At 48.5% G+C, this 27,649-nt stretch overlaps 1 protein-coding gene across 1 annotated transcript; it reads right to left on the bottom strand.

Moving 5' to 3' along the window:
* Nucleotides 1-1,821: 1,821 nt before the first annotated feature.
* On the bottom strand, nucleotides 1,822-26,984 carry LOC121274160 (pentraxin-related protein PTX3-like). Its single transcript, XM_041181343.1, has 3 exons — nucleotides 26,766-26,984; nucleotides 14,877-15,383; nucleotides 1,822-4,345 (listed from the first exon to the last, which is right to left on the bottom strand). The coding sequence occupies exons 1-3, from the start codon at nucleotides 26,887-26,889 to the stop codon at nucleotides 3,744-3,746; spliced, it is 1,233 nt and encodes a 410-aa protein (XP_041037277.1). The 5' UTR covers nucleotides 26,890-26,984; the 3' UTR covers nucleotides 1,822-3,743.
* Between the last annotated feature and the right edge of the window lie 665 nt (nucleotides 26,985-27,649).

Consider the following 27,649-nt stretch of genomic DNA (forward strand, 5'->3'; position numbering starts at 1 on the left):
TGGAAAGTGGCGACTCGCTCTGCGATTGTGATCCTGTCTGTGTTGCAGCCAAGGCTCGACGCCGGAGGGCCAACGATTCTGCCAGCGTCGGACCAGATTTGGTGCCGAGCAATGAGCAGGCCTACGGGAAGGTGGCATGCTCTCCGAGTCCCAGAGCTATAGGAGCAAACTGCGAGGCAACCCCTAGCTGGAGTGCCACGATCTCACCTCTATGTCGAATGTGTGTCTGAGCAGATGATGCAGTTGCCATGGATCCAGTTAGCAGTGTAGAACGTGGCAGGGAGGGAACTAACTTTGATGTCAAAGATATCAGGTGTTTCTTTGCTGCTTCTGGGTCATGTCAACTTCAGCCATTGGCCCCAACACTTTGTCCGAGTGGCCATTCTTTGTGCATGTGCTCTCGTCCATCTGGACTTCCAATCTGGCCCACGGCACCTATCCTTTCCAACAGGGCTATGGAGCAGGAATGCCACCTGAACCTCTTCATCTCCTCGTCGCTCCCTTTGACCAATTGTGGTTCCTGGCTCTCAGGAGAGAGCAGCACTGTCTGTGCAACTCACCGGGTGCTTTTCATCTGCTGGGGCTCAATGTGTAGCACTATCCTACCTCTCAATCAGAAGGCCATGGCTTCAAGCCTCACTCCAGGGACATGAGCTCATAACCCAGGTCGACACTCCCAGTGCATTATTGAGGGAGTGCTGCACTGTCGGAGGTGCTGTCTTTCTAACGAGGCCTGTGTACTTTGAGATCCCATGGTCACTATTTCGAAGAAGAACAGGGGAGAGTTTGCCCCAGTGTCCTGGAGCCAATATTGATCCCTCAACCAACATCAGTAAGAAAACATTATCTGGTCATTTACTCATTGCTGTTGGTGGGATCTTGCTGTGTGCAAAGTGGCTGCTGCCAAAAAATCCAAGTTGCAAATACCCATTTAAGGTTTGCTGTTTTCTCATTGTATTTGCAAAGAATTTTCCCCTTTGAAATCTTGATTGTTTTGCTGCTGTTATCTAATGGATATTCCTCCTTCCTCCTCAACCCTAGCTTCCACTCCAACCCCCTCACTCCACACCTGCTAGACTCAACTGCTGGACACCCAAACTGCTTGACCAGCTAAGAGCGATCAGCTCTGCCCAAACCCAACTTTCACACCTGGAACCCCGTGGGGAAAGCCCCCATCCTCCTTGGGTTCCCTGAAAGACTTTGCAGGGAACCTCGGTCAAACCAGGGTACGTTTCTGATATGCTGGTGATTTCCCCATGAGGTCGCTGTAGTCACTTGGTGAATGAAAGGTGTCAATGTGTTGAGGAGGGTGAGATTCTGGAAGGTCAAGATACACCATGCCACCTAGTGAGCGGAACTTGCAACTGCACAGTGACTGTTGACATAGAAATGTTAAATGATGAAATATCCAAAAATGCTGGAAGACACAAGGCAAGTCAGGCAGTCTTTGCAGAGAGAGATTGAATAATACGGTAGTTAATGTTTCAGATTGATTTCTGGTGAAAGGTCATCGACCTGAAATGTTAACCCTTTTTTCTTTCTCTTGCCCTACCTGCCCCTCGCTCCCCCTCCCAGCGCCGCCCTCGCTCCCCCTCCCCCATTCCCCCACAGATGCTCTCTCATGTGCTGTGTATTTCCGGCATTTTCTGTTTTTGTTTCAGATTTCCAGCATCCACAATATTTTTCTTTTCTTACATTTAGCAGTTCCCATTCAATCTATCTAATTACACTGTGAGGTGTGACTAAAACTGGTCACTACAGCATGTAAGTTTTGAGGGCAGCGATTTTAATATTCATAAACAGCAAAAAAGGAAATATGTATTTTGTAATAATTGTCATTTTTATTGAAATAATTTGCATTTAGCAAAAATATTTAAATAGTTGGTTATTTTTGTCCATATAAAAATGTGCAATAAAATGTATAATGCAGAATTTAAAACAAAAAAAATCCAAGTTGTTGGGGTTTGAGTTGCTCTCTGTTTTTCTGTCCACTTTTTTCACCCAGGTTCTCGTTGTGTTCAACCTGAATTTCCCCCTGAGTCTCAACAGTGATTGGTGGGCAGTTCGATCACAGCTAAGTCCTCATCTGGCAACTGGCCATGGGGCAGTATCACTGGATGCTGGTTTGAGTTGGGAGCTCTTACTGATGTTAATCCACCACCCCGCCCCAACCCAACTTTGAAACCTTTAAGATCCTGAAGGGTCTTGACAGGGTGGATGTGGACAGGATGTTTCCTTTTGTGGGAGAACCTAGACCCAGAGATCACAGTTTAAAAATAAGGTGGCATCGATTTAAGACAGAGATGAGGAGAAATATTTTTCTCTGAGGGTTGTGAGACTTTGTGACTCTCTCCCTCAAAAGGCAGTGGAAGCAGAGCCTTTGAATATTTTTAAGGCAGAGCTAGATAGATTTTTGATTAACAAGGGGGTGAAAGGTTATCGGGGGTAGGCAGGAATGTGGGGTTGAGGTTACATTCAGATCAGCCAAGATCTTACTGAGTGGCAGAGCAGGCTCGAGGGGCCGAGTGGCCTACTCCTGCTCCTAATTCATATGTTCACCCACCCCAGCTTCCTGCCCCCTCATTCTCTGTTCAAGGGGCAATGGAGGCTGAAGTTATAACCATCAGGAAAGGCTGAACAGGCCTGGGCTCTTTTCTCCAAACTGAAGGGCAACCTAATAGAGGTCTTTAAGAATTATGAAGTGCTTCGATAGGGTAGATGTAGAGAGGATGTTTCCATTTCTGGGGTGAGTCCAAAACTAGGGCTCATCCATACAAGACGGTCACTAATAAATCCAATGGGGAATTCAGGAGAAGCTTCTTTACCCAGAGAGTGGAGAGAATGTGGAACTCACTCTCACAGGGAGTGGTTGAGGCGAATAGATATATTTAAGTGGTGTGGATCAGTTGAGCCTGTTTCTGTACATACAAGATAATCTTGCAATAAAAGCCTATTTGCTACAGAAAATCCATAACGCACTTATATAGATATGTTTAAACATAGTTTACTTAAACTACAGACAAGCTCTAAATTAGGATCCGTTGTATACTGTAAGTTGAAAAGCAAATATTTCTTCATTGTTATACTAGTTCATTAGAAGGTATTATATAGAAAACCCAATACCATCATTGCAGTTACACACCTGACTGGAGCATCTAACCCTTTGGAGGAGTGAAAACTGGGGCAAGGGATCAATAAACTTTCTTTCTCAACTAGTCATATTCTTTACTTTTTCAGGAAAAACAAGCTCTGTGTCTGTGAACAGACTTCTTTCCACACCCTGCAGCCCAAGTTGATCATATTATTGAGTGACAAGGCATTCTGTTTATAAAAGAATGAATGCCACCCCTAACCAGGTGCCATTTTGGGCTGCGTCCTAATGAGCAGAAATGCTACATTTGGCGGACGCAGAAGCTGATGGCTTTTAATTTTTAACCTCTTTTTGTGGTGCTTGAATAGTTTTGCAATAAAGAATAGGCCGGGCACATGGTGTGAAGATTTCAAAATGGCTGCCTTGACCAGATTGAGGTCACAAAATGGCTGCCTTGACCAGATTGAGGTCAAAATAGCTGCCTTGAGCGGATTCCGGGTAATTAAGTCAATGAAGCCCATTTTTAATTTCATAAAATAGCTTCTGTAAGTTTTTTTTAAAAGAAAGCGAAATTAATGTAGTTTAGTTTCTTAGGGGGAGGAATTTTTAATCTGGCATAAAGCTCTGTTAAAGAGTAGAATCAAATAGTTCCCTAATGAATCAGCACACCAGTACCCACAGTAACCGGAGAGACATCCCACCCTATCACATTCCCCTTATCGTCACACCCATTGCTCCTCAGCAGATGGCCGACCTCTGTCTCTGTGATGGCCAAGTCCCACAGGTTGAAGCCTGACAGCTTTCCGGCAAAGGCTGTGGGTGCCTTGCCATTCCTGCCCACCTGGCATTTGTCGCTCTTGTGCCCCAGCTGCACAGCTCCTCCGCCAGGGATTGCGCGCGGCCCAGCCCTCGGGTTGCGCGAAGCCACCGTCTGCCCATCTACCAGCAGCGTGGTGTTCCCTGAGTCACCATCCCAGATCCCGCAGTAATGCGTCCACTTTTCTAAGGGGCCAGCGTAACCATGCACCTCCGTGGGGCCAACTGAGAACTGTACTGAGCTTCTGTTAAGGTAGAGCTGGAATTCAGTGCTGCTGCTTTCCGTGCAGTAGGAAAAGAGGACTGTCTCATTCATCGTGCTGCTTGGCTCTGCCCAGATGCAGGCGGTGAAGGCAGGGAGGGTGCGGTTGTCCACCGGGAGGATGATGGCATATCTCCCCTTCGGGGCAGCGGGAAATGTTAATGCCCTCTGGCAGCCTGTGAAAACAGAGAGAAATTAAAGACCAGCAGAGTTCTGGGGAAAATCTGATCCCGTCCCCTCTGGACAGACCAGGGAGGTCACTCTGAGCCCTAATCCATTCGCCCAGAAAGAGCTCCCACATCCGATTGTTTCCTCCTGCCTGCCTGCAAATCATAGACCATTTGTCAGCCAGAGGGAGACGGTTCCTCACTAGCTCATTCTGCGTGACTAGCCACTCTTAATAGATGTGCCATGCCGGAGAATGTCAGCAGGCTATTTGACTGCAGGGGGCGTCACAGCTACTCCTAACTCAGCTGAATGCACAGACTGGTCTTTTTGAGGAGGAGGCTGGGCAGGTCTCAAGAGGGAACCCCAACTAAATTTGTTAGCCCGTCTCGCTGCCCAGGAATGCTGACTATCTCTCCCGCCCGCCCCCCCACCAAATTGTGTAACCCCAACTGCTTCCTGATTGAGTAGGGCAGCCCGGGCCTTCTGGCCCCTGAGGCTCAGTATCATGTTACACTGCCGTCCACTCAACACACCAGTGGAGTAGATCAGATCGGGGGGAAGAGGATTCGGAAACTTAATTTAAATGAGGTAGCCTTTGTAAAGAGGCAGTACGATCAGCTCTTTTAAAGGGAGAGTCTCCGAAACATTCCCTCCAAGAAGTTTTATTCTGAAGGTGGAGTGAGAGAAAGCACGCCATCAGAACTTTGGGCACCAGATTCTGGAACCCCCTTTTGAACAGGGCACCAGGTTCTGGCCCCCCCCCTCCCTTTTGAACAGGGCACCAGATTCTGGAATCCCCCTTTTGAACAGGGCACTTTGCTGGCAAGAACGGTTTTGCAGAGGGATTCATGCCAACTGAGAGGCTGGATCCCTTTTGACAAGGAAGCCCTGGCCCTCTTTTAAATTAGGGCCTGGACCAGCCATTCCCTCTGCTCCCCCTTGCCTATCAGTTCACAGCTTACATGACTTTCTCATTTACCAGAGATCTCGGGTTCTGTTTATGAATTGTAGACTGAGAGAGTTAAGATGCAAGTGGAGCTGTTTTGAACAGCTAAACGTGATACCCATGGAATTAGAAGAATTCTCTCTCCCTGCCTGGTGGCACTGGTGACATCAGAAAGAGAAAATGTCTTTTCATGGGTAGAAGAGGGAGAACTTGCATTTCTGTAGCGCCTTTCAGCACCTTGGGTGGTGCAAAAGCACTTCACAGCCAACAAAGTATGTCTGAAGTCTGTTCGCTGATGCAATGCAGTAAACGAGGCAGCAGATTTGCGCACAGCAAGATCCCACAAACAGCAACCAGATCACTTGTTGGGGAGACCAGAACTGGGGGCCATCAGTATAAGACAGTCACTAATAAACCCAACGGGGAATTCAGGAGAAACTCCTTTACCCAGAGAGTGGGGAGAGGGTGGAACTCGCTCCCACAGGGGGTGGTCGAGGTGAATAGTATCGATACCTTTAAGTGGGGGAAGCTGAATAAGCACATGAGAGAGAAAGGGATAGAAGGATGTGCTGAACACTGCAGTAAGTGACATAATTCCTCTGACCTTATTTTTAAATCTGACTGTAAGAATTGTAGTATGATTCAACATTCCACAGACACATTCTGTTCCTGAATTACACAGTAAGGACAAAGGTTAAAAAGATTGAATAGAGGATGAAAACTCACATTTGCCTGACCTTTTAATCACAAACGTTTCTTGGTCTTGTATCAGAGGCTGGATTAGTGTTGAACAGCTGCGTGAGCAGAAGTAGACAGAAACACGCTTGTTCACTACTCTGCTCTTCCCCTCAGATTCAAAGGCCAACCAAACAACCACGTTTGCATTTTATCCCAGTCCAAATGTCAGCCCTGCTCCTCCAGGGCCCTGAGTTTGACAGACCCTCCTTGAGATGGGGTTTGGTGTGTGACAGACACCCTGTCATCTGGAGTCAGGAGGTTGGGAGTTTGAGTTCCGTTCCAGAGACTCGAGCCTTATGGTCCAGGCTGATGCTCCTGGGTGCCAGTACTGGAGGAGTGCTGCACTGCCGCAGGTGCCATCTCTCAAGAGGGGTGTAACAAAAAAACTCCACATGGCCACTGTTGGAAGAAGAGGGGGCACAGTGGTTGGGGGTTTAAGATGGGAGAGCTTCTCCCCAGTGCCCTGGAGCTAATGCTTGTCGCCCAATCAACATCATTAAAACAGATTATCTGGTGGCTATCACATTGCTGTTTGTGGGATCTTGCTGTGCACAAATTGTTGCCATGTTTCCTACATTAAGACAGGGGCCACACTTTAGAAAAAGTACTTAATTGGCTGTAAAGTGCTTTGGGGCATCCTGAGGATGTGAAAGGCACTACAGAAATGCAGGTTTGAGATTGCTAAATGGTCAAAGACCTCAGTTCATCTACCATCCAGCAACTAATCAATCAATTCCCTATCAGTTAGTCTACAGCTGGTGAGATTAGGAGTCCCTTAGCTAAACTGTGTAACCCAATGCAGAGAGGAACTGAGTGAAGAATCTCTTAACAACAAATTGCATTTACATAGCGCCTTTAACTAGTAGTCCCCAGGCACATCACAGGAGCATTATCGAACAGAATTTGATACCGAGACACATGACGAGATGTTAAGGACAGGTGACTGACTAAAAGCTTAGTCAAATAGGTTGGTTTTAAGCAGTGTCTTAAAGGAGAAGCGTGGGGTGGAGAGGTTTAAGGAGGGAATTCCAGAGCTTAGGGAAGCCAGTGGTGAAAACTGAGGATGCACAAAAGACCAGAATTAGAGGAGTGCAGAGAACTCAGAGGGTTGTGGGGCTGTAACCTCTGGATATTACAGAGATAGGGAAGGGATGAGTCCATGGAGGATCTGAATATGAGGATGACAATGTTAAAATTGAGACGTTGCCAGACCAGGAGCCAATGTAAGTCAGGAAGCACAGTGAGGGTGAACAGAATTTGGTGCAAGTTAGGAATCCAGGCAGGAAGAAAGGAAAATACTGAAGACTTGTGACCTATGTCTGACATTTAACGCACCCTATAAAAGCCATGATATCAACCAGCTCTCCCACTCTCAATCAGATATGGACTCAATCATACAGCAAAAATAAAGAGTTGGCGGGAGTGCTGGGAGTAAACAATACTCAAAATCTCTGCACGGACCAACAGATTCATTCAGATTGGAGCAGCTAGCTTTGAAGTTCAGTTAGGCTGTAACTCCAGCAGGAAAGAATAGTCATTTATCAGAGAGTGCGATCTCTGCTTTATGTAGAGCAGGTTTAAGTTATATTTAGGTCATTCTACCAGTTCAAATTGGAGAGGTTTGGGGCAGGTCTTGCATTTTTATTTTACCTCTTGTCCAGTGGTTTAATCACATCTGCTTTCAATTGATGTGAGTGGTGTGTGTGAAAACATGTGGCCACTGACTGAATCTAACTTCCCTCAAACCCTCCCCACCACCACTCACTCACCCCACACCACCCCCATGTGCGTGTGTGTGCCTGTGTGCACGTTCCTATATGTGTGTGTGCTTGTCATGCTAGTGTGTGTGTGTGTGTGTGTGTGTCTGTGCACGTGTGTCTGCGTCCGTCTGTCTGTCTGTGTAGGTCTGTGCCTGTTTGTGTGTGTAGGTCTGCCTGTTTGTGTGTGTGTGTGCTTCGCTTGGTAATTGGGAGCAGGACAATGAAGGCAGTGAGGGAACAGAGTACAGATTGTTCAGTTTTTGTGGGGAAGGAGTGAGAGACTGGGTGTGGGAAAGTATGAACTCTTTCAGAAATTGGAACCTGGGGGACATGGCAAAAGCAACAATCCATGAAATAAAGACTGAGTGTCGCAATGTATTCCCGGGATATCGATGCTTCCCACAGAATTCCAGTGTCAGATGGGAATGTGCCCAAACCAAAGCCTGTTGGGGCCTCACACTCAAATTAAAAGTAAACTGCGTTTTCTCAACATTTTAACCAGCACCTTTTAATCATTGCTTTTGTCAGCTTTCCAAGGTTGATAGTTTTCTGCTCTAACCTCATCCTATTTAACTGGCAGATCTGAGAATTTAGAAAGGATAATGGGATCACGTAACACAGAGATTCACAGACCAATTCTGTATTAGTGAGAGAGTGAACGAGATCAGGGAGCGAGAGACAGACCGAGACAGTGAGTGATACAGTCAAAAAGAGCGATACTCCACACGGAAAGTGGCCCAACCCTGGCTAACTTAGAGAAACTAAGATGGTTTTAGATTAAAGGAAGGGGCTTATAATGTTGCCAGAAAGATGCAGCCAGAGCAAGAGCCGACACAGGCACGATGATTCGATACACACCCGCACTTTAAGCCAACTAGCTACTTTATTTTGGAGTGTGGTTCCTGTTGCAATGCAGGAAATGTGGCAACCAATTTGCGCACAGCAAGCTCCCACAATCAGCAATGTGAGGATGACCAGACTATCATTTTTGTGATGTTGATTAAGGGATAAATATTGGTCAGGACAGAGGAGAACCCCCCTCCCCCACTCAATTTCCAAATTGTGTCGTGGGATCTTTGCTCATTCATTCGTGGGATGTGGACTTCGCTGGCTGGGCTGACATTTATTGCCCATCCCTAATTGCCCCTTGAGAAGGTGGTGGTGAGCTTCCTTCTGGAACCACTGCAGTCCATGTGGTGTAGATACACCCACTGTGCTGTTAGGGAGGGAATTCCAGGATTTTGACCCAGCGACAGTGAAGGAACGGCCGATATATTTCCAAGTCAGGATGGTGAGTGACTCAGAGGGGAACTTCCAGGTGGTGATGTTCCCATGTGTCTGCTGCCCTTGTCCTATATAGTAATGGTCGTGGGATTGGAAGGTGCTGTCAACAGAGCCTTGGTGAATTCCTGCAGTAAGAAGGCAGACAGGGCCTCAGTGTAATAACGAATCTGAAAGACTGCACCTCTGACAATGCAGCACCCCCTCGGAGTGGCAGCTCCATATTTATGTTCCGAGTCCTGGCGGGACCCACTGAGAAGTTCAGCGGCCCAGCCAGAAGTCCAGTGACTTCCGGCCGGGGAGGGGGGGTGAGTAGTCTGGGGGGTCCCAGTGGCAGACAGGGCCGGAAACCTTCCCACCCACCCCACCCCACCCCGGAGTGGGACTTGAACCCAGCACTTTAAGGCTCAGAGATGAGGGAAAAACCCAGTGAGAGAGACTGGATGAGGTTGTCAGTCAGGGTATGAAAGATGAGTCAGCCCTTGCCTGAAGGCCCTTTCAGTTTGTCTCTACACTTTTTTCTGTTTTAGTTGGTTCCATGAAGTTTCTTTACATCGTCCCAATCTTTAAATGTTCTTCCTTTCACCCCCACACTGCCCCCATCACCCCACTGTGCAAAACACGTTTGTCCTCCGATTGACTCTCTCCTGGTACCCTCTCTGCCACCCCCTCCACCCAGCCCTTAAACCCACCCTCCCAATCTGATTCTCACCCTCCATGACAGCACCTCGTTTCCCATTGCCATGGAGGGCTGTCCCAGTTCATTAAATCCAACTCCATCCCACCCACCATCTCCTGCAGTTCCCACAAAAACAGGCAGCAAAAGGGACTTCGCTCCCCACCCCCCCCCCCCCCCCCCCCCCCCCCCCCCCCCCACCCCATCCCATGTGGGTTGGAGCCTCAATTGCATCATTGGACTCCCTCCGCCCTTTGTCTAAAGTTTGGCTTTAGACTGTGGTGCTGTTCTGTTCTTGGCTGTAACCATGTCTGAAAGGCTGAAGTTTCCCAGGCAGTAGCGGGGGCTGGTGGGGGTTGGGGGCTGCGGAGGAGGGACACAGTGTCCCACCACACTAGGGCTTGCCAACCCTCCAGGGCTCTCCCTGGACTCTCAAAGAATTGAAAGCCGATCCTGAACACTACTGTCTGCACCGACGAGGAGACAGATTACAGGGGCGTTAGCAATAATGGTGCAGCTTTCCAATTCCTCTGCTTGTTGATCCTGATGAAATGCAGAGGGGGAATGAAAGACTGCTTTCGATTGGACAGGGATCAGGAGGTCATGTGGTGAAACCTCCAGGAATAGGTCCAAGCAGAGTTGGCAACCTGACTGTTTGCCTGTAGAGACGATCCTCCTGTTTATCCAGCAAGTACATGACACGTACAAACCAGGATATATTGATGGTCTGGTTGTTATTAAACTCTGATCCAATCAGCTCTGAGTTCAAATCACATACAGGCAGCCTGCAAATTTTGAAATCCGTTTAAAATAAATATGGAATTCAAAACATTTGGCCTGACTTAGGGCAACACTGATTCTTGTGGCGCTAGAGTCGGTCACCTGGATGAGTGCAGCACCTACAACGCTCAAGAAGCTCGACACCATCCAGGACAAAGCAACCCCGCTTGATTGGCACCACATCCACAAACATTCACTCCCTCCACCACTGACACACAGTAGCAGCAGTGTGTGTACCATCTACAAGATGCACTGCAGGAATTCACCAAGGCTCCTTAGACAGCACCTTCCAAACCCACGACCACTACCATCTAGAAGGACCAAGGGCAGCAGACACATGGGAACACCACCACCTGGAAGTTCCCTCCAAGTCACTCACTATCCTGACTTGGAAATATATCACTGTTCCTTCACTGTCGCTGGGTCAAAATCCTGGAACTCCCTTCCTAACAGCACTGTGGATGTATCTACACCACATGGACTGCAGCGGTTCAAGAAGGCAGCTCACCACCACCTTAAGGGCAACTAGGGATGGGCAATAAATGCTGGCCCAGCCAGCGACACCCGCTCGCCATGAATGAATACATTTTTAAAAACCAAGGAGAAAAATTAAAGATATTTATCAAAAGAACCAGATGAGCAGTCAGTTAAGATGCAATATTAACTTTTAAAAGGGGAATTGGATAAATACTTGAAGGGGAAAATTTGCAGGGCTATGGGGGGAAGAGCAGGGATTAGTGGGATTAATTGGAGAGATCTTTCAAAGAGCCAGCACAGGTACAATGAGACGAATGGCCTCTTACTGTGCTGCAATCCCTAAGCTCTAGAATCCCAACCCTAAACCTCTCCGTCTCTCTCTCTCCATCGCTCTCTCTCTTTAAGATGTTCCTGCCTCTTTTGCACAAGTCTTCTAACTTGTGGCTTAGTGAGAAGTTTGAGTTGATAATTGCTCCCGTGAAGCACCTTGGGACATTTTGCTACATTAAAGGTGCTATATAAATGCAAGTTTTAGTTGTTGCTGAGGAAGTACATTTATAGATTTGAAGAGCAATCAATGAACTGAGAATGGGAGAGCAGACCATTGCAGTCTCAACAAATGAGAGGCAAGTTTGTAATACAAGAGTGAAGTTAGAGGTGTCAACCGCAGCTCAGTGCGCCACCCTCACCTCCGAGTTAGAAGTCGGGGTTCAAGTCCCACTGCCTGTGCAGTACTGAGGGAGTGCTGCATTGTCAGAGATGCCGCCTTTCCACTTTCTGGAGAATGGAGAAGGGGTTCATAAGTTCTCCCCGGTGTGCTTATTTGTCTCTCGAGCAACACCACCAAAACCACATTACCCAATCATTATCACTTTGTTGTTTGTGGGATCTTTCTATGCGCAAAATGGCCACCATGCTTCTGCGTTACAACATGCTTCATTGGCTGTAAAGTGCTTTGGGATGTTCTGAGGCTGTGAATGGTGTGATAAAAATTAATTCCTTCCTTAATTTTTTCTTTCATAGAAACATAGAAACTAGGAGCAGGAGGAGGCCATTCGGCCCTTCGAGCCTGCTCCGCCATTCATTATGATCATGGCTGATCATCCAACTCAATAACCTGCTCCCACTTTCTCCCTATACCCTTTGATCCCTTTCGCCCCAAGAGTTATATCTAACTCCTTCTTGAAAACATACAATGTTTTGGCCTCAACTACTTTCTGTGGTAATGAATTCCACAGGCTCACCACTCTCTGGGTGAAGAAATTTCTCCTCATCTCAGTCCTAAATGGTCCTGTATCCTCAGGCTGTGACCCCTGGTTCTGGACTCCCCCACCATCGGGAACATCCTTCCTGCATCTACCCTGTCTAAAACAAAAATAAAAATACCTGGAAAAACTCAGCAGGTCTGGCAGCATCTGCGGAGAGGGACACAGATAACTTTTCGAGTCTTGAAGAGTCATATGGGCTCGAAACGTTAACTGTGTCCCTCTCCGCAGATGCTGCCAGACCTACTGAGTTTTTCCAAATATTTTTATTTTTGTTTTGGATTTCCAGCATCCGCAGTTTTTTGCATCTACCCTGTCTAGTCCTGTTAGAATTTTACAGGTTTCTATGAGATCCCCCCTCATTCTTCTGAACTCCAGCGAATATAATGCTAACCGAGTCAATCTCTCCTCATATGTCAGTCCTGCCATCCCAGGAATCAGTCTGGTAAACCTTCGCTGCACTCCCTCTTTAGCAAGAACATCCTTCCTCAGATAAGGAGACCAAAACTGCACACAATATTCCAGGTGTGTTCTCACCAAGGCCCTGTACAATTGCAGCAAGACATCCCTGTTCCTGTACTCGAATCCTTTCGCTATGAAGGCCAACATACCATTTGCCTTCTTTACCGCCTGCTGCACCTGCATGCTTACCTTCAGCGACTGGTGTACAAGGACACCCAGGTCTCATTGCACATTCCCTTCTCAATTTATAGCCATTCAGATAATAATCTGCCTTCCTGTTTTTGCTACCAAAATGGATAACCTCACATTTATCCACATAATACTGCATCTGCCATGCATTTGCCCACTCACTCAGCTTGTCCAAATTACACTGAAGCATCTCTGCATCCTCCTCACAGCTCACCCTCCCACCCAGCTTTGTGTCATCTGCAAATTTGGGGATATTACATTTAGTTCCCTCATCTAAATCATTAATATATATTGTGAATAACAGGGGTCCCAGCACCGATCCCCGCTAGTCACTGCCTGCTATTCAGAAAAAGACCCGTTTATTCCTACCCTGTTTCCTGTCTGCCAACCAGTTTTCTATTCATCTCAATACACTAGTCCCAATCCCATGTGCTTTAATTTTACATGCCAATCTCTTATGTGGGACTTTGTCGAAAGCCTTCTGAAAGCCCAAATAAACCACATCCACTGGCTCTCCCTCATCAACTCTACTAGTTACATCCTCGAAAAATTCCAGTAGATTTGTCAAGCATGATTTCCCTATCATAAATCCATGCTGACTCTGTCCGATTCTGCCACTGTTTTCCACGTGCTCAGCTATTAAATCTTTTATAATGGACTCTAGAATTTTCCCCGCTACCGACGTCAGGCTGACTGGTCTATAATTCCCTGTTTTCTCTCTGCCTCCCTTTTTAAATAGTGGGGTTACATTAGCTACCCTCCAATCTGTAGGAACTGTTCCAGAGTCTATAGAATCTCGGAAGATGACCACCAGTGCATCCACTACTTGTAGGGCCACTTCCTTAAGTACTCTGGGATGTAGATTATCAGGCCCTGGGGATTTATCGGCCTTCAATCTCATTTCCCCAACACCATTTCTCTACTAATACTGATTTCTTTCAGTTCCTCCCTCTCACTAAACCCTGTGTTCCCCAACATTTCTGGTATGTTATTTGTGTCCTTTGTGAAGACAGAACCAAAGTATGTATTTAGTTGGACAGCCATTTCTTTGTTCGCCATTATAAATTCCCCTGTTTCTGACTGTAAGGGACCTACGTTTGTCTTCACCAATCTTTTTCACTTCAAAAAGGAAATTGCATAATTATCTGAAGAAATAAGAACTTGCTACAGAGCTAGGAGGAAAATGAGACAGAGTGGGACTAGCAAAACCAAGGGCCAGCACTGGCACGATGGGCTGATCAGTCTCCTGTGCCGTAATCATTCGATGATTTTTTCCTGATGATTGTTCTGAACTGACACACTAAAGGAGGATTTTATCAACATTCCTCCTTTCAAAGGATTCCTGATTGTGAAAACCCTCCATCAGAGGTTGGAGCTACACCCAATAGAGCGGGAAGAATCTACAGCTAGGATCCAAGAGAAGGTGTGAAATCCATTGTCACTTTGAAAATCATTGTCTCAAGAAGCAATTTAATGTTAACATAATGATAGTACGTGATCATTCAACCAAAGATGGTGCAGAAATCATTCCCAGGACTGAGAGATTCATCAGGAAAGGCTGAACAGGCCGGGGCTTTTTTATCTCGATGTGAGAAGGCTGAGGGTGACCTGATCGAGGTCTTTAAAATTCTGAAAGGGTTTCGATAGGGTCGACGTAGAGAAGATGTTTCCAATTGTAGTGGGGACCAGAACTCGGGGCCATCAGTATAAGACAGTCACTAATAAACCCAATGGGGAATTCAAGAGAAACTGCGTTACCCAGAGAGTGGGGAGAATGTGGAACTCATTCCCACAGGGAGTGGTTGAGGTGAATATTATCGATACATTTAAGGGGGAAGCTGGATAAACACGAGAGAGAAAGGAATAGAAGGATATGCTGATAGGGTGAAGCAATACTGAATGAAGGGTGTGGAGATTCAGTGTGACATTCTGTGGTTATGGTCAATCTAATAAATAACCTCTTACCTGCTGGAGGCTCCTGGATCAGTGTCTCCAAGTTTGGAGCAGGTACCCGAGCTCTAAGGGTATGCAACTCGGCTCTGATCTGCTGCAGCTCCTTGTTCAGTTTTGGGCAGAGACCCTGCTCATCTGGCATTGCCCTGCTGGGTCCTGGCTTCTCAAACTGCCCCTCCAAGGCCCTGAGCCTGTCGTGTAGGCCCAACACCAAGAGGAAGACCTCCTGGACCTTCTTGGCACTCTCCTGATGCCACTTGACCGTGCCCTCATGCCTCAGCTCCAACAGCTTGGCAAGGCGGGTGCTCGTTATGTCCGCAGGGTGCTGGCGGGCAGGACCCTGGGCCCCAAAGCTATTGGCCAGCGCCCGGCGCACCTCGGAGCGAATTCCTTTGAGTTCGTCGGCCAGGATCCCGTTGACGGAATGCAGGAGCATGTTCTGACGCATCTGGGAGTCTTCCAGCATCACAAATGCCTTGTCCCAGCGAGAGAGGTCCTTGCGACAGGGGCACGTCTCATCTGTGGGATTGTGATAACAACACAGATTAAACAGGAGAACGGAGCTGGAGCAGCAACTGATCAACATACCACCCAAGACCCTCCCGTCAAACTAGGCTCAAAACAGGACAGGATCCTCACCAGGCCAAGGAAGACATGTATGGACTCGAAAAGTTAACTCGGTTTCTCTCTGCCAGACCTGCTGAGTTTTCCAGCACTTTCTATTTTTATTTCAGGTTTTACACCCCTCACTCTCTCCCTCGCTTTCTCTATCTCTCTCACAGTCTCTCACTCTCTCTCTCTCACACTCTCTCACTCTCTCTTTCACACAGTCTCTTTCTTTTGCCCACCTTCTTAGTTTTCCATCCCCCCCTCAAAATCAGAATCACAGAATCACAGTGCAGAAGAGGCCCTTCGGCCCATCGAGTCTGCAACGACACGTGAGAAACACCTGACCTACCTAACTAATCCCATTTACCGGCTCTTGGCCCATAGTCTTGAATGTTATGACGTGCCAAGTGCTCATCCAGGTACTTTTTAAAGGATGTGAGGCAACCCACTTCCACCACCCTCCCAGGCAGCGCATTCCAGACCGTCACCACCCTCTGGGTAAAATAGTTTTTCCTCACATCCCCCCTAAACCTCCTGCCCCTCACCTTGAACTTATGCCCCCTCGTGACCGACCCTTCAACTAAGGGGAACAGCTGCCCCCTATCCACCCTGTCCATGCCCCTCATAATCTTGTACACCTTGATCAGTCACCTCTCAGTTTTCTCTGCTCCAACGAAAACAACCCAAGTCTATCCAATCTCTCTTCATAACTTAAATGTTTCATCCCAGGCAACATCCTGGTGAATCTCCTCTGCACCCCCTCCAGTGCAATCACATCCTTTCTATAATGTGGCGACCAGAACTGCACACAGTACTCCAGCTGTGGCCTCACCAAGGTTCTATACAACTCCAACATAACCTCCTTACTTTTGTAATCTATGCCTCGATTGATAAAGGCAAGTGTCCCATATGCCTTTTTCACCCACCCCACTAACATGTCCCTCCGCCTTCAGAGATCTATGGACACACACGCCAAGGTCCCTTTGTTCCTCAGAACTTCCTAATGCCATGCCGTTCATTGAATACATCCTTGTCAAGGTGTATCACCTCACACTTTTCAGGGTTAAATTCCATCTGCCACTTATCTGCCCATTTGACCATCCCGTCTATATCTTCCTGTAGCCCAAGACACTCAACCTCACTGTTAACCACCTGGCCAATGTTTGTGTCATCCGCAAACTTACTAATCCTACCCCCCACATAATCATCTATATCGTTTATATAAATGACAAATAATAGGGGACCCAGCACAGATCCCTGTGGTACACCACTGGACACTGGCTTCCAATCACTAAAACATCCTTCTGTCATCACCCTCTGTTTCCTACAACTAAGCCAATTTTGAACCCACCTTATCAAATTACCCTGTATCCCATGTGCATTTGCCTTTTTTATAAGTCTCCCATGTGGGACCTTGTCAAAGGCTTTGCTGAAATCCATATAAACTACATCAATTGCACTACCCTCATCTACACACCTGGTCATCTCCTCAAAAAATTCAATCAAACTTGTTAGGCATGACCTCCCTCTGACAAAGCCATGCTGACTATCCCTGATCAAACCTTGCCTCTCCAAGTGGAGATAGATCCTCTCCTTCAGAAATTTCTCCAATAGTTTCCCTACCATTGAAGTGAGACTCACTGGCCTGTAGTTTCCTGGCTTCTCTCTGCAATCCTTCTTGAATAGCGGTACCACATTAGCTGTTTTCCAGTCCTCTGGCACCTCCCCTGTGGCCAGAGAGGAATTAAAAATTTGGGTCAGAGCCCCTGCGATCTCCTCCCTTGCCTCCCTCAGCAGTCTGGGACACAAATCATCGAGACCTGGAGATTTGTCCACTTTTAAGCCTGCCAACACCTCCAATACCTTGATAAAAACAAAAAACTGTGGATGCTGGAAATCCAAAACAAAAACAGAAATACCTTGAAAATCTCAGCAGGTCTGGCAGCATTGGTGTAGAAGAGCAAAGTTGACGTTTCGAGTCCTCATGACCCTTCAACAGAACTAAGTAAAAATGGGAAAGGGGTGAAATATAATCTGGTTTAAGGGGGAGGGAAGAAGGGGGTGGGGGGGTGTTGTTGGGACAAGCAAGCATTGATAGGAGGAAATAACCAAAAGATGTCACAGACAAAAGAACAAAGAACACCTCTTTGTTCTTTTGTCTGTGACATCTTTTGGTTATCTCCTCCTATCACTGCTTGCTTGTCCCAACAAACCCCCCCCAACCTTTCTTCACCCCCACCTTTAAACCAGCTTATATTTCACCCCTTTCCCATTTCTACCTCCAAAACCTTGTCACTCCCTATATCAATTTGCTCAAGAACCTCGCGGTCTCTCTCCCCAAGTTCCACACCTTCATCCTCATTCTCTTGGGTGAAGACGGACATGAAGTATTCATTCAACCCTCTACCGATGTCCTCTGGCTCCACCCATAGATTGCCCCCTTGGTCCTTAATGGGCCCTACTCTTTCCCTGGTTATCCTCTTCCCGTTGATATAATTATAGAATATCTTGGGATTTTCCCTACTTTTACCAGCCAGAGCTTTCGCATATCCACTCTTTGCTCTCCTAATAGCTTTATTAAGCTCCACCCTGCACTTCCTGTACTCCACTAATGCCTCCACTGATTTGCTCCCCTTGTACCTGTTAAAAGCTTCTCTTCTCCTTCTCATCGTATCCTGAATATCTCTGGTCATCCATGGTTCTCTGGGCTTGTTACTCCTTCCTATCACCCAAGAGGGAGCATGTTGGGCCTGTACCCTCCCCATTTGCTTTTTGAACATGCCCCACTGTTCCTCTGTAGATTTCCCCACAAGTAACTGTTCCCAGTCTACCTTGGCCAGATCCTGCCTTATTTTGTATAATAATAATCATCACGTTCATTCCTTTAGTACAGCACGGGGTTAGATACAGAGTAAAGCTCCCTCTACACTGTCTCCATCAAACACTCTTAGGACAGGTACAGCACGGTGTTAGATACAGGGTAAAGCACCCTCTACACTGTTCCCATCAAACACTCCCAGGACGGGTACAGCACGGAGTTAGATACAGAGTATAGCTCCGTCTACACTGTCTCCATCAAACATTCCCAGGACAGGAACAGCACAGGGTAGATACAGAGTAAAACTTCCTCCACACTGTCCCCATCAAACACTCCCAAGACAGGTACGGTATGGGGTTAGATACAGAGTAAATCTCCCTCTACACTGTCCCCATCAAACACTCCCAGGACAGGTACAGCACGGGAAAGCTCCCTCCACACTGTCCCCATCAAACACTCCTAGGACAGGTACAGCACGGGGTTACCTGCAGAGTAAAGCTCCCTCTACACTGTCTCCATCAAACACTCCCAGGACAGGTACAGTATGGGGTTAGATACAGAGTAAAGCTCCCTCTACACTGTCACCGTCAAACACTTCCAGGATAGGTACAGCACAGGGTTAGATACAGAGTAAAGCTCCCTCTACACTGTCGCCGTCAAACACTCCCAGGACAGGTACAGCACAGGGTTAGATGCGGAGTAAAGCTCCCTCTACACTGTCCCCGTCAAACACTCCCAGGACAGGTACAGCACGGGGTTAGATACAGAGTAAAGCTCCCTCTACGTTGTCCCCATCAAACACTCTCAGGACAGGTACAGCCCTGGGTTAGATACAGAGTAAAGCACGTGGAGCGTGGAGCAGCGTGAGGACAGCGGTGGCAGGAGATAAAATCCGGCAGCAGAAAGCCCCTTCAACCTGTTTCTATCTCTCAGAGCTGAAGTGTGAAGTTAAAGCAAAACAGGTAGGTGATTGGTGGCTTTCTCTTCCATGTCTCCTTTGATTGACCAAGTGGTTTAAATCAGGATACGTTATTACAGCTGAAGAATACGGTTAAGAAATTCACTTTAAAAATATTTAACATCCAAAGTAATTAATTAAATAGAATAGAGATGGCAGGGCAGGTGATGTGTTGCAGCTGTGGTATGTGGGTCCTGCTGGACGCTGCTGTGACCCAGGGTGACCATCTGCAACAGCAGGTTTAGGCTGCTCGAGGAACTTCGGTTCAAAGTTGATGAGCTGGGGTCAGAGCTGCGGACACTGTGACACAACCGGGATGGGGAGAGTTACCTGGACACTGTGTTTCGGGAGACAGTCAAACCCATTTGATTAATTACATCAAATTTTGACCTTGGTCAGGGACAGGAGGGTGTGACTGCGAATGAGGCAGATATGGGAATCCAGAATTTAGCTTTGGAGGAGCCACAGCCAGTGCCCTTGTCCAACAGGTACGAGGTTCTTGCTCCCAGTGCGGACGAGGGCACAGACTACCGGGAGGATGAGCAAGCTGACCACAGCACCGTGGTACAGAGCCTCATTCAAGTGGGAGGAGAAAAGAGAAATGTAGTAGTAAAAGGGGATAACCAGCGAGGGGAATAGATACTGTTCTCTGCAGCAAAGATAGAGAGTCTCGAAGGCAGTGTTGCCTACCTGGTGCCAAGGTTATGGGAATCTCTTCTGGGCTGAAAAGGAACTTGGAGTGGAAGGGGAAGGATCCAGTTGTCGTAGTCCACGTAGGTACCAACGACAGTGGAAGGGGAAGGAGGTTCTGTTGAGGGACTACGAGCACCTCGCAGCTAAATTAAAAAACAGAACCACAAAGGTAATAATCTCTGGATTACTACCTGAGCCATGTGCAAATTGGCATGGGGTAAATAAAATTAGAGAAGTAAATGCGTGGCTCAAAGTTTGGTGTGGGAGAAATGGGTTTCGATTCATAGGGCACTGGCACCAGTACTGGGGAAGGAAGGAGCTGTTCCCTTGGGACCGGCTTCATTTGAATCATGCCGGGACCAGTGTCCTGGTGAATCATATAACTAGGGTTGTAGACAGGAAATTAAACTAATTAGTGGGGGGCGGGGGAGGGTTCAATTGAAGGGAAGTTTAAAAAATTAAAAAGAAACGAGAGCAGAGGTGCAGGGTAGTGAAGATGCAAATGATAATCAAAGTGTGACAGGGAAGAGTAGAAACTAGGCAGAAGAGTGTAGCAGAAATCAGAACCAGAATGAGTAATAATGGTAAAAAGTCGAAACTTAAGGCTCTTTATCTGAATGCAGGCATCATTTGTAACAAGGTAGATGTGTTCACGGCACAAATAGAAATAAAGTAATATGAGTTGATAGCTATTACAGAGACGTGACTGCAGGGTGACCAAGACCGGGAACTCAATATTGAAGGGTATTCGATGTTCCGGAAAAATAGGCAAAAAGGAAAAGGAGGTGGGGGAGCTTTGTTAATAAAGGAAGGTATTGGTACGGTGGTGAGTAGTGATATAGGTGCAATAGATCGTGATGTGGATCAGTTTGGGTGGAACTAAGGAATAGCAAGGGGAATAAGTCACGGGTGGGAGTCGCCTACAGGCCCCTGAAGAGTTGCCTCACTGTAGGACAAAGTATAAATCAGGAAATAGTGGAGGTGTGTAAGAAGCTCCCTCTACACTGTCCCCATCAAACACTCCCAGGACAGGTACAGCACGGGGTTAGATACAGAGTAAAGCTCCCTCTACACTGTCCCCATCAAACACTCCCAGGACAGGTACAGCACAGGGTTAGATACAGAGTAAAGCTCCCTCTACACTGTCCCCATCAAACACTCCCAGGACAGGTACAGCACAGGGTTAGATACAGAGTAAAGCTCGCTCTACACTGTCCCCATCAAACACTCCCAAGACAGGTACAGCACGGGATTAGATACCGAGTAAAGCCCCCTCTACACTGTCCCCATCAAACACTCCCAAGACAGGTACAGCACGGGGTTAGATACAGAGTAAAGCTCCTTCTACAATATCCCCATCAAACACTCTCAGGACAGGTACAGTACGGGGTTAGATACAGAGTAAAGCTCCCTCTACACTGTCCCCATCAAACACTCCCAGGACAGGTACAGCACGGGGTTAGATACAGAGTAAAGCTCCCTCTACACTGTTGTATTTTTGTGAGTTAAAACCACAGCTCAGTAGAGCATTCCTGTCTGCAGTTGTGTGACGCTCTGTTTCTGAAACAGTGCCCTGTGTCAGGACACTTCTCCACTGAAGGATCAAGAGTGAGTCACTGTTTAATCTGCAGCTAAGAAGCGCAACCACTAATGTGTCCCTGAGTGGGGTTCCGACCTCTTCTGACGTTAATGAATTCTTTCTGGGAATATAATAAATAGGGACAGTCTCAACTCGATGTGATTAAAACAAGCTGGTGGGTTGGGCTGGAGGGACTATTCAGCTCATGCATCCCACAGTTGAAGCAGTCCATGTCCAAATGCAGCACGACCTGGACAATATTCAGGCTTGGGCTGACAAGTGACAAGTAATATTGGCACCACACAAGTGCCAGGCAATGACCATATCCAACAAGAGAGAATCTAACCATCACCCCTTGATGTTCAACGGCATTACATCACTGAATCCCCCACTAACAACTTCCTGGGGGTTACCATTGACCAGAAACTGAACCGGACTAGCCACATAGATACTGTGGCTACAAGAGCAGGTCAGAGGCTGGGAATTCTGCGATGAGTAACTCACGTCCTGACTCCCAAAGCCTGTCCACCATCTACAAGGCACAAGTCAGGAGTGTGATGGAATGCTCTCCACTTGCCTGGATGAGTGCACCTCCAACAACACTGAAGAAGCTGAACACCATCCAGGACAAAGCAGCCCCGGTTGATTGCTACCACATCCACAAACATTCCTCCACCACCGACGCACAGTAGCAGCAGTGTGTACCATCTACAAGATGCACTGTAGGAACTCACCAAGGCTCCTTAGACAGCACCTTCCAAACCCACGACCACTACCATCTAGAAGGACAAGGGCAGCAGACACATGGGAACACCACCACCTGGAAGTTCCCCTCCAAGTCACTCGCCATCCTGACTTGGAAATATATCGGCCGTTCCTTCACTGTCACTGGGTCAAAATCCAGGAACTCCCTCCCTAACAGCACTGTGGGTGTACCTACACCACATGGGCTGCAGCAGTTCAAGAAGGCAGCTCACCACCACCTTCTCAAGGGCAATTAGGGATGGGCAATAAATGCTGGCCCAGCCAGCGACACTCACGTCTGGTGAATAAATAAAGGAATGTTGGCCTGATGTGTGAATGTCTCTCTCTGCTGTGAGGGTTCCGTGTGTGTGTTGAGTAGCCTGGAATCGATGTTGAGGATCCGAGGGCAACTCCCCCTCCTGACTGTATACCGCTGTGCAGCCCCCTCTGCTGGGTCTGCCCTGCCAGTGGGACAGGATATACCCAGGGATGGTGATGGTGGAGTCTGACATTATCCGTAAGGTATGATTCCGTGAGGATGACTATGTCAGGCTGTTGCTTGACTAGTCTGTGAGACAGCTCTCCTAATTTTGGTACTAGCCCCCCGATGTTAGTAAGGAGAACTTTGCAGGGTCGACAGGGCTGAGTTTGCTGTTGTTGTTTCTGGTGCCTCAGTCAAAATGCTGCCTTTATACAGTGAGGCCACTAATTAGATATTGAGAACAGAAAACACTCACCCTGCTGAATAAACAGTGACTCTGTACAGTTACACAGTGAGTGATGCTAACCCTGCTGAATAAACAGTGACTCTGTACAGTTACATAGTGAGTGATCCTTACCCTGCTGAATAAACAGTGACTCTGTACAGTTACACAGTGAGTGATGCTAACCCTGCTGAATAAACAGTGACTCTGTACAGTTACACAGTGAGTGATCCTTACCCTGCTGAATAAACAGTGACTCTGTACAGTTACACAGTGAGTGATCCTCATCCTGCTGAATAAACAGTGACTCTATACAGTTACACAGTGTGATGCTAACCCTGCTGAATAAACAGTGACTCTGTACAGTTACACAGTGAGTGATCCTTACCCTGCTGAATAAACAGTGACTCTGTACAGTTACACAGTGAGTAATCCTCACCCTGCTGAATAAACAGTGACTCTGTACAGTTACACAGTGAGTGATGCTAACCCTGCTGAATAAACAGTGACTCTGTACAGTTACACAGTGAGTGATCCTCATCCTGCTGAATAAACAGTGACTCTGTACAGTTACACAGTGAGTGATGCTAACCCTGCTGAATAAACAGTGACTGTACAGTTACACAGTGAGTGATCCTCACCCTGCTGAATAAACAGTGACTCTGTACAGTTACACAGTGAGTGATCCTTACCCTGCTGAATAAACAGTGACTCTGTACAGTTACACAGTGAGTGATCCTCATCCTGCTGAATAAACAGTGACTCTGTACAGTTACACAGTGAGTGATCCTTACCCTGCTGAATAAACAGTGACTCTGTACAGTTACACAGTGAGTAATCCTCACCCTGCTGAATAAACAGTGACTCTGTACAGTTACACAGTGAGTGATCCTCACCCTGCTGAATAAACAGTGACTGTACAGTTACAGTGAGTGATCCTCACCCTGCTGAATAAACAGTGACTCTGTACAGTTACACAGTGAGTGATCCTCATCCTGCTGAATAAACAGTGACTCTGTACAGTTACACAGTGAGTGATCCTCACCCTGCTGAATAAACAGTGACTCTGTACAGTTACACAGTGAGTGATCCTCACCCTGCTGAATAAACAGTGACTCTGTACAGTTACACAGTGAGTGATCCTCACCCTGCTGAATAAACAGTGACTCTGTACAGTTACACAGTGAGTGATCCTTACCCTGCTGAATAAACAGTGACTCTGTACAGTGACACAGTGAATGATCCTTACCCTGAATAAACAGTGACTCTGTACAGTTACACGGTCCCCCAACAACTGCCCTTCCCCACCAACTGCCCTTCCCCCACCAACTGCCCTTCCCTCACCAACTGCTCTTCCCTTACCAACTGCCCTTTTCCCATCTACTGCCCTTCCCTCACCAACTGCCCTTCCCCACCAACTGCCCATCTTGCACCCAACTGCCCTTCTCCCATCAATTGCCCTTTTACCATCTACTGCCCTTCCCCCACCAACTGCCCTTCCCCATTAACTGCCCTTCCCCCACCAACTGCCCTTCCCCATCAACTGCCCTTCCCCCACCAACTGCCCTTCCTACTCCAACTGCCCTTCCCCCACCAACTGCCCTTCCCTCTCCAACTGCCCTTCTCCCACCCACTGCCCTTCCCTCACCAACTGCCCTTCTCCCATCAACTGTCCTTTTCCCATCTACTGCCCTTCACACCAACTGCCCTTCCCCACCAACTTCCCTTCCCCACCAAGTGCCCTTCCCCACCAACTGCCCTTCCCTCACCAACTTCCCTTCCCCACCAACTGCCCTTCCCCACCAACTGCCCTTCCCTCACCAACTGCTCTTCCCTTACCAACTGCCCTCTTCCCATCTACTGCCCTTCCCTCATCAACTGCCCTTCCCTCACCAACTGCCCTTCCCCAGCAACTGCCCATCTTGCACCCAACTGCCCTTCTCCCATCAATTGCCCTTTTATCATCTACTGCCCTTCCCCCACCAACTGCCCTTCCCCATTAACTGCCCTTCCCCCACCAACTGCCCTTCCCCATCAACTGCCCTTCCCCCACCAACTGCCCTTCCTACTCCAACTGCCCTTCTCCCACCCACTGCCCTTTCCTCACCAACTGCCCTTCTCCCATCAACTGTCCTTTTCCCATCTACTGCCCTTCACACCAACTGCCCTTCCCCACCAACTTCCCTTCCCCACCAAGTGCCCTTCCCCCACCAACTTCCCTTTCCCACCAAGTGCCCTTCCCCCACCAACTTCCCTTCCCCATCACTGCCCTTCCCCACCAACTGCCCTTCCCCCACCAACTGCCCTTCCCCCACCAACTTCCCTTCCCCACCAAGTGCCCTTCCCCCACCAACTTCCCTTCCCCATCACTGCCCTTCCTCACCAACTGCTCTTCCCCCACCAACTGCCCTTCTCCCACCAACTGCTCTTCCCCACCAACTGCTCTTCTCCACCAACTTCCCTTCCCCACCAAGTGCCCTTCCCCCACTAACTGCCCTTCCCCACCAACTGCTCTTCCCCACCAACTGCCCAAGCTGCACCGAACTGCACTTCTCCCATCTACTGCCCTTCCCCACCAAGTGCTTTTTCCCCACCAACTGCCCTTCCTGCACCCAAATGCCCTTCCCCATCACTGCCCTTCTGCCACCAACTGCCCTTCCCCCACAAACTGCCCTTCCGCCACCAACTTCACTTCCCCACCAAGTGCCCTTCCCCCACCAACTGCCCTTCCCCACCAAATGCCCTTCCCCCACTAACTGCCCTTCCCCCACCAAGTGCCCTTCCCCCACCAAGTGCCCTTCCCCCACCAAGTGCCCTTCCCCCACCAACTGCCCCTCCCTCACCAACTGCCCTCCCCCACCAACTGCCCTTCCCCCACCAACTGCCCTTCCCTCACCAACTGCCCCTCCCTCACCAACTGCCCTTCCCCACCAACTTCCCTTCCCCACCAACTGCCCTTCCCCACCAACTGCCCCTCCCTCTCCAACTGCCCTTCCCCCACCAACTGCCCTTCCCTCACCAACTGCCCCTCCCTCACCAACTGCCCTTCCCCACCAACTGCCCTTCCGTCACCAACTGCCCTTCCCCACCAACGTCCCTTCCCCACCAACTGCCCTTCCCCACCAACTTCCCTTCCCCACCAACTGCCCTTCCCTCACCAACTTCCCTTCCGTCACCAACTGCCCTTCCCCACCAACTGCCCTTCCCTCTCCAACTGCCCCTCCCTCACCAACTGCCCTTCCCCACCAACTGCCCTTCCCCACCAACTGCCCTTCTCCCACCAACTGCCCTTCCCCACCAACTGCCCTTCCCCACCAACTGCCCTTCTCCCATCAACTGCCCTTCCCCACCAACTGCCCTCCCCCACCAACTGCCCTTCCCCACCAACTGCCCTCCCACCAACTGCACTTCCCCACCAACTGCCCTTCCCCACCAAGTGCCCTCCCACCAACTGCCCTTCCCCACCAACTGCCCTTCCCCACCAACTGCCCTTCCCCACCAACTGCCCTTCCCCACCAACTGCCCTTCCCTCACCAACTGCCCTTCCCCCACTAACTGCCATTTTTCAACCATTTGCCCTCCCCCCAGCAGATGCAGTTCCCCCACCCACTTTCCCATGTCCCCTCCAGCCTTTGAAAATCGGGCGTGATGCTGCCTCCCCCACAGCGTGCACCCCCCTGCAAACCAGTGCCCACCACCCCTGGCCCCATCACCCCCTGTCTCTGCCTCCCCTCCCTGCCCCGACCCCTGAGCACGTCCCTCCCCCTTCCTTCCACGCTGAGAGGGAGGAACACACCTTCTGTCTCGCTCCTGTCTTCGAGCGAATCCGGGTAGAGGAAGAAATTCTCATCCTCCCAGTAAAGATAACCAGCTGCAAACGTTAAGGAGGTGGCGAGGAGCAGGAGGATGAAGCCGGGCATTTTGGACAAATCTTTCTCCCTCCGATGCTGGCAGCCAGGTTTCCAGCAGCCGCTCCTGTGACTACAGAGTTCAGTGAAGAATGAACACACTCCTCTGGTCCCAATATAAAGTCTGCCTGTGACATCGTGGCCCCTCCTCACTGTGAGATGTAACACAAGCTCTCACACTCTCTCATCCCCCTCAGGGCAAGAGTGGGCGACCTCTTTGAGAGAAAAAGCATTTTCCAGTATGAAAAACACCAAGATAAACATTCAGTGTCGATGCGGGTTCCCTTGAGCTTGCCATAAACTGTCCCATCAGACCAGCTCCACTTATTCCCACTCTCCATCCCAATCACTGAGTCACTACACACACTAAACCAACATTCACTACCATCAGTGGCAGCTCCAATCTTAACATACTGACCTCCCCAAATTGATGACCTCCCTCTCAGAGCCTTGGAAAAGAGAAGCAAAACTGCAGTGTGGTCTTCAGAAAGAGGTCAAAGTATGATTGGGTCAAAGGGCATGGACATAATCTATTCCAGGTTTCCAAGTCAAATATCCTCTCGACATTTTTCTACTTCAGACATAACATCTCTCATCCACATTTACAATCAAGGCTGACAGTGTAAGCATTTCACACTCTGATAATGAAACTACCCATAAATTGTTACAGTGAGGGGCATGGGATATATCAGAGTGTTACAGTGAGGGGTGTGGGATATATCAGAGTGTTACAGTGAGGGGTGTGGGGTATATCAGGGTGTTATGGTAAGGG

This window comes from Carcharodon carcharias (assembly GCF_017639515.1).
Source record: "Carcharodon carcharias isolate sCarCar2 chromosome 33 unlocalized genomic scaffold, sCarCar2.pri SUPER_33_unloc_1, whole genome shotgun sequence".
Classification (NCBI taxonomy): Eukaryota; Metazoa; Chordata; class Chondrichthyes; order Lamniformes; family Lamnidae; genus Carcharodon; species Carcharodon carcharias.

Excerpts from the sequence above, each read along its gene's own strand:
- LOC121274160 (XM_041181343.1), bottom strand. The coding sequence starts at position 26,889 with ATGCCCGGCTTCATCCTCCTGCTCCTCGCCACCTCCTTAACGTTTGCA. Across the intron at positions 15,384-26,765 it reads AGACAGGAGCGAGACAGAAG|ATGAGACGTGCCCCTGTCGC; the intron begins GTGTGTTCCTCC and ends ACAATCCCACAG. Across the intron at positions 4,346-14,876 it reads GATCCAGGAGCCTCCAGCAG|GCTGCCAGAGGGCATTAACA; the intron begins GTAAGAGGTTAT and ends CTGTTTTCACAG.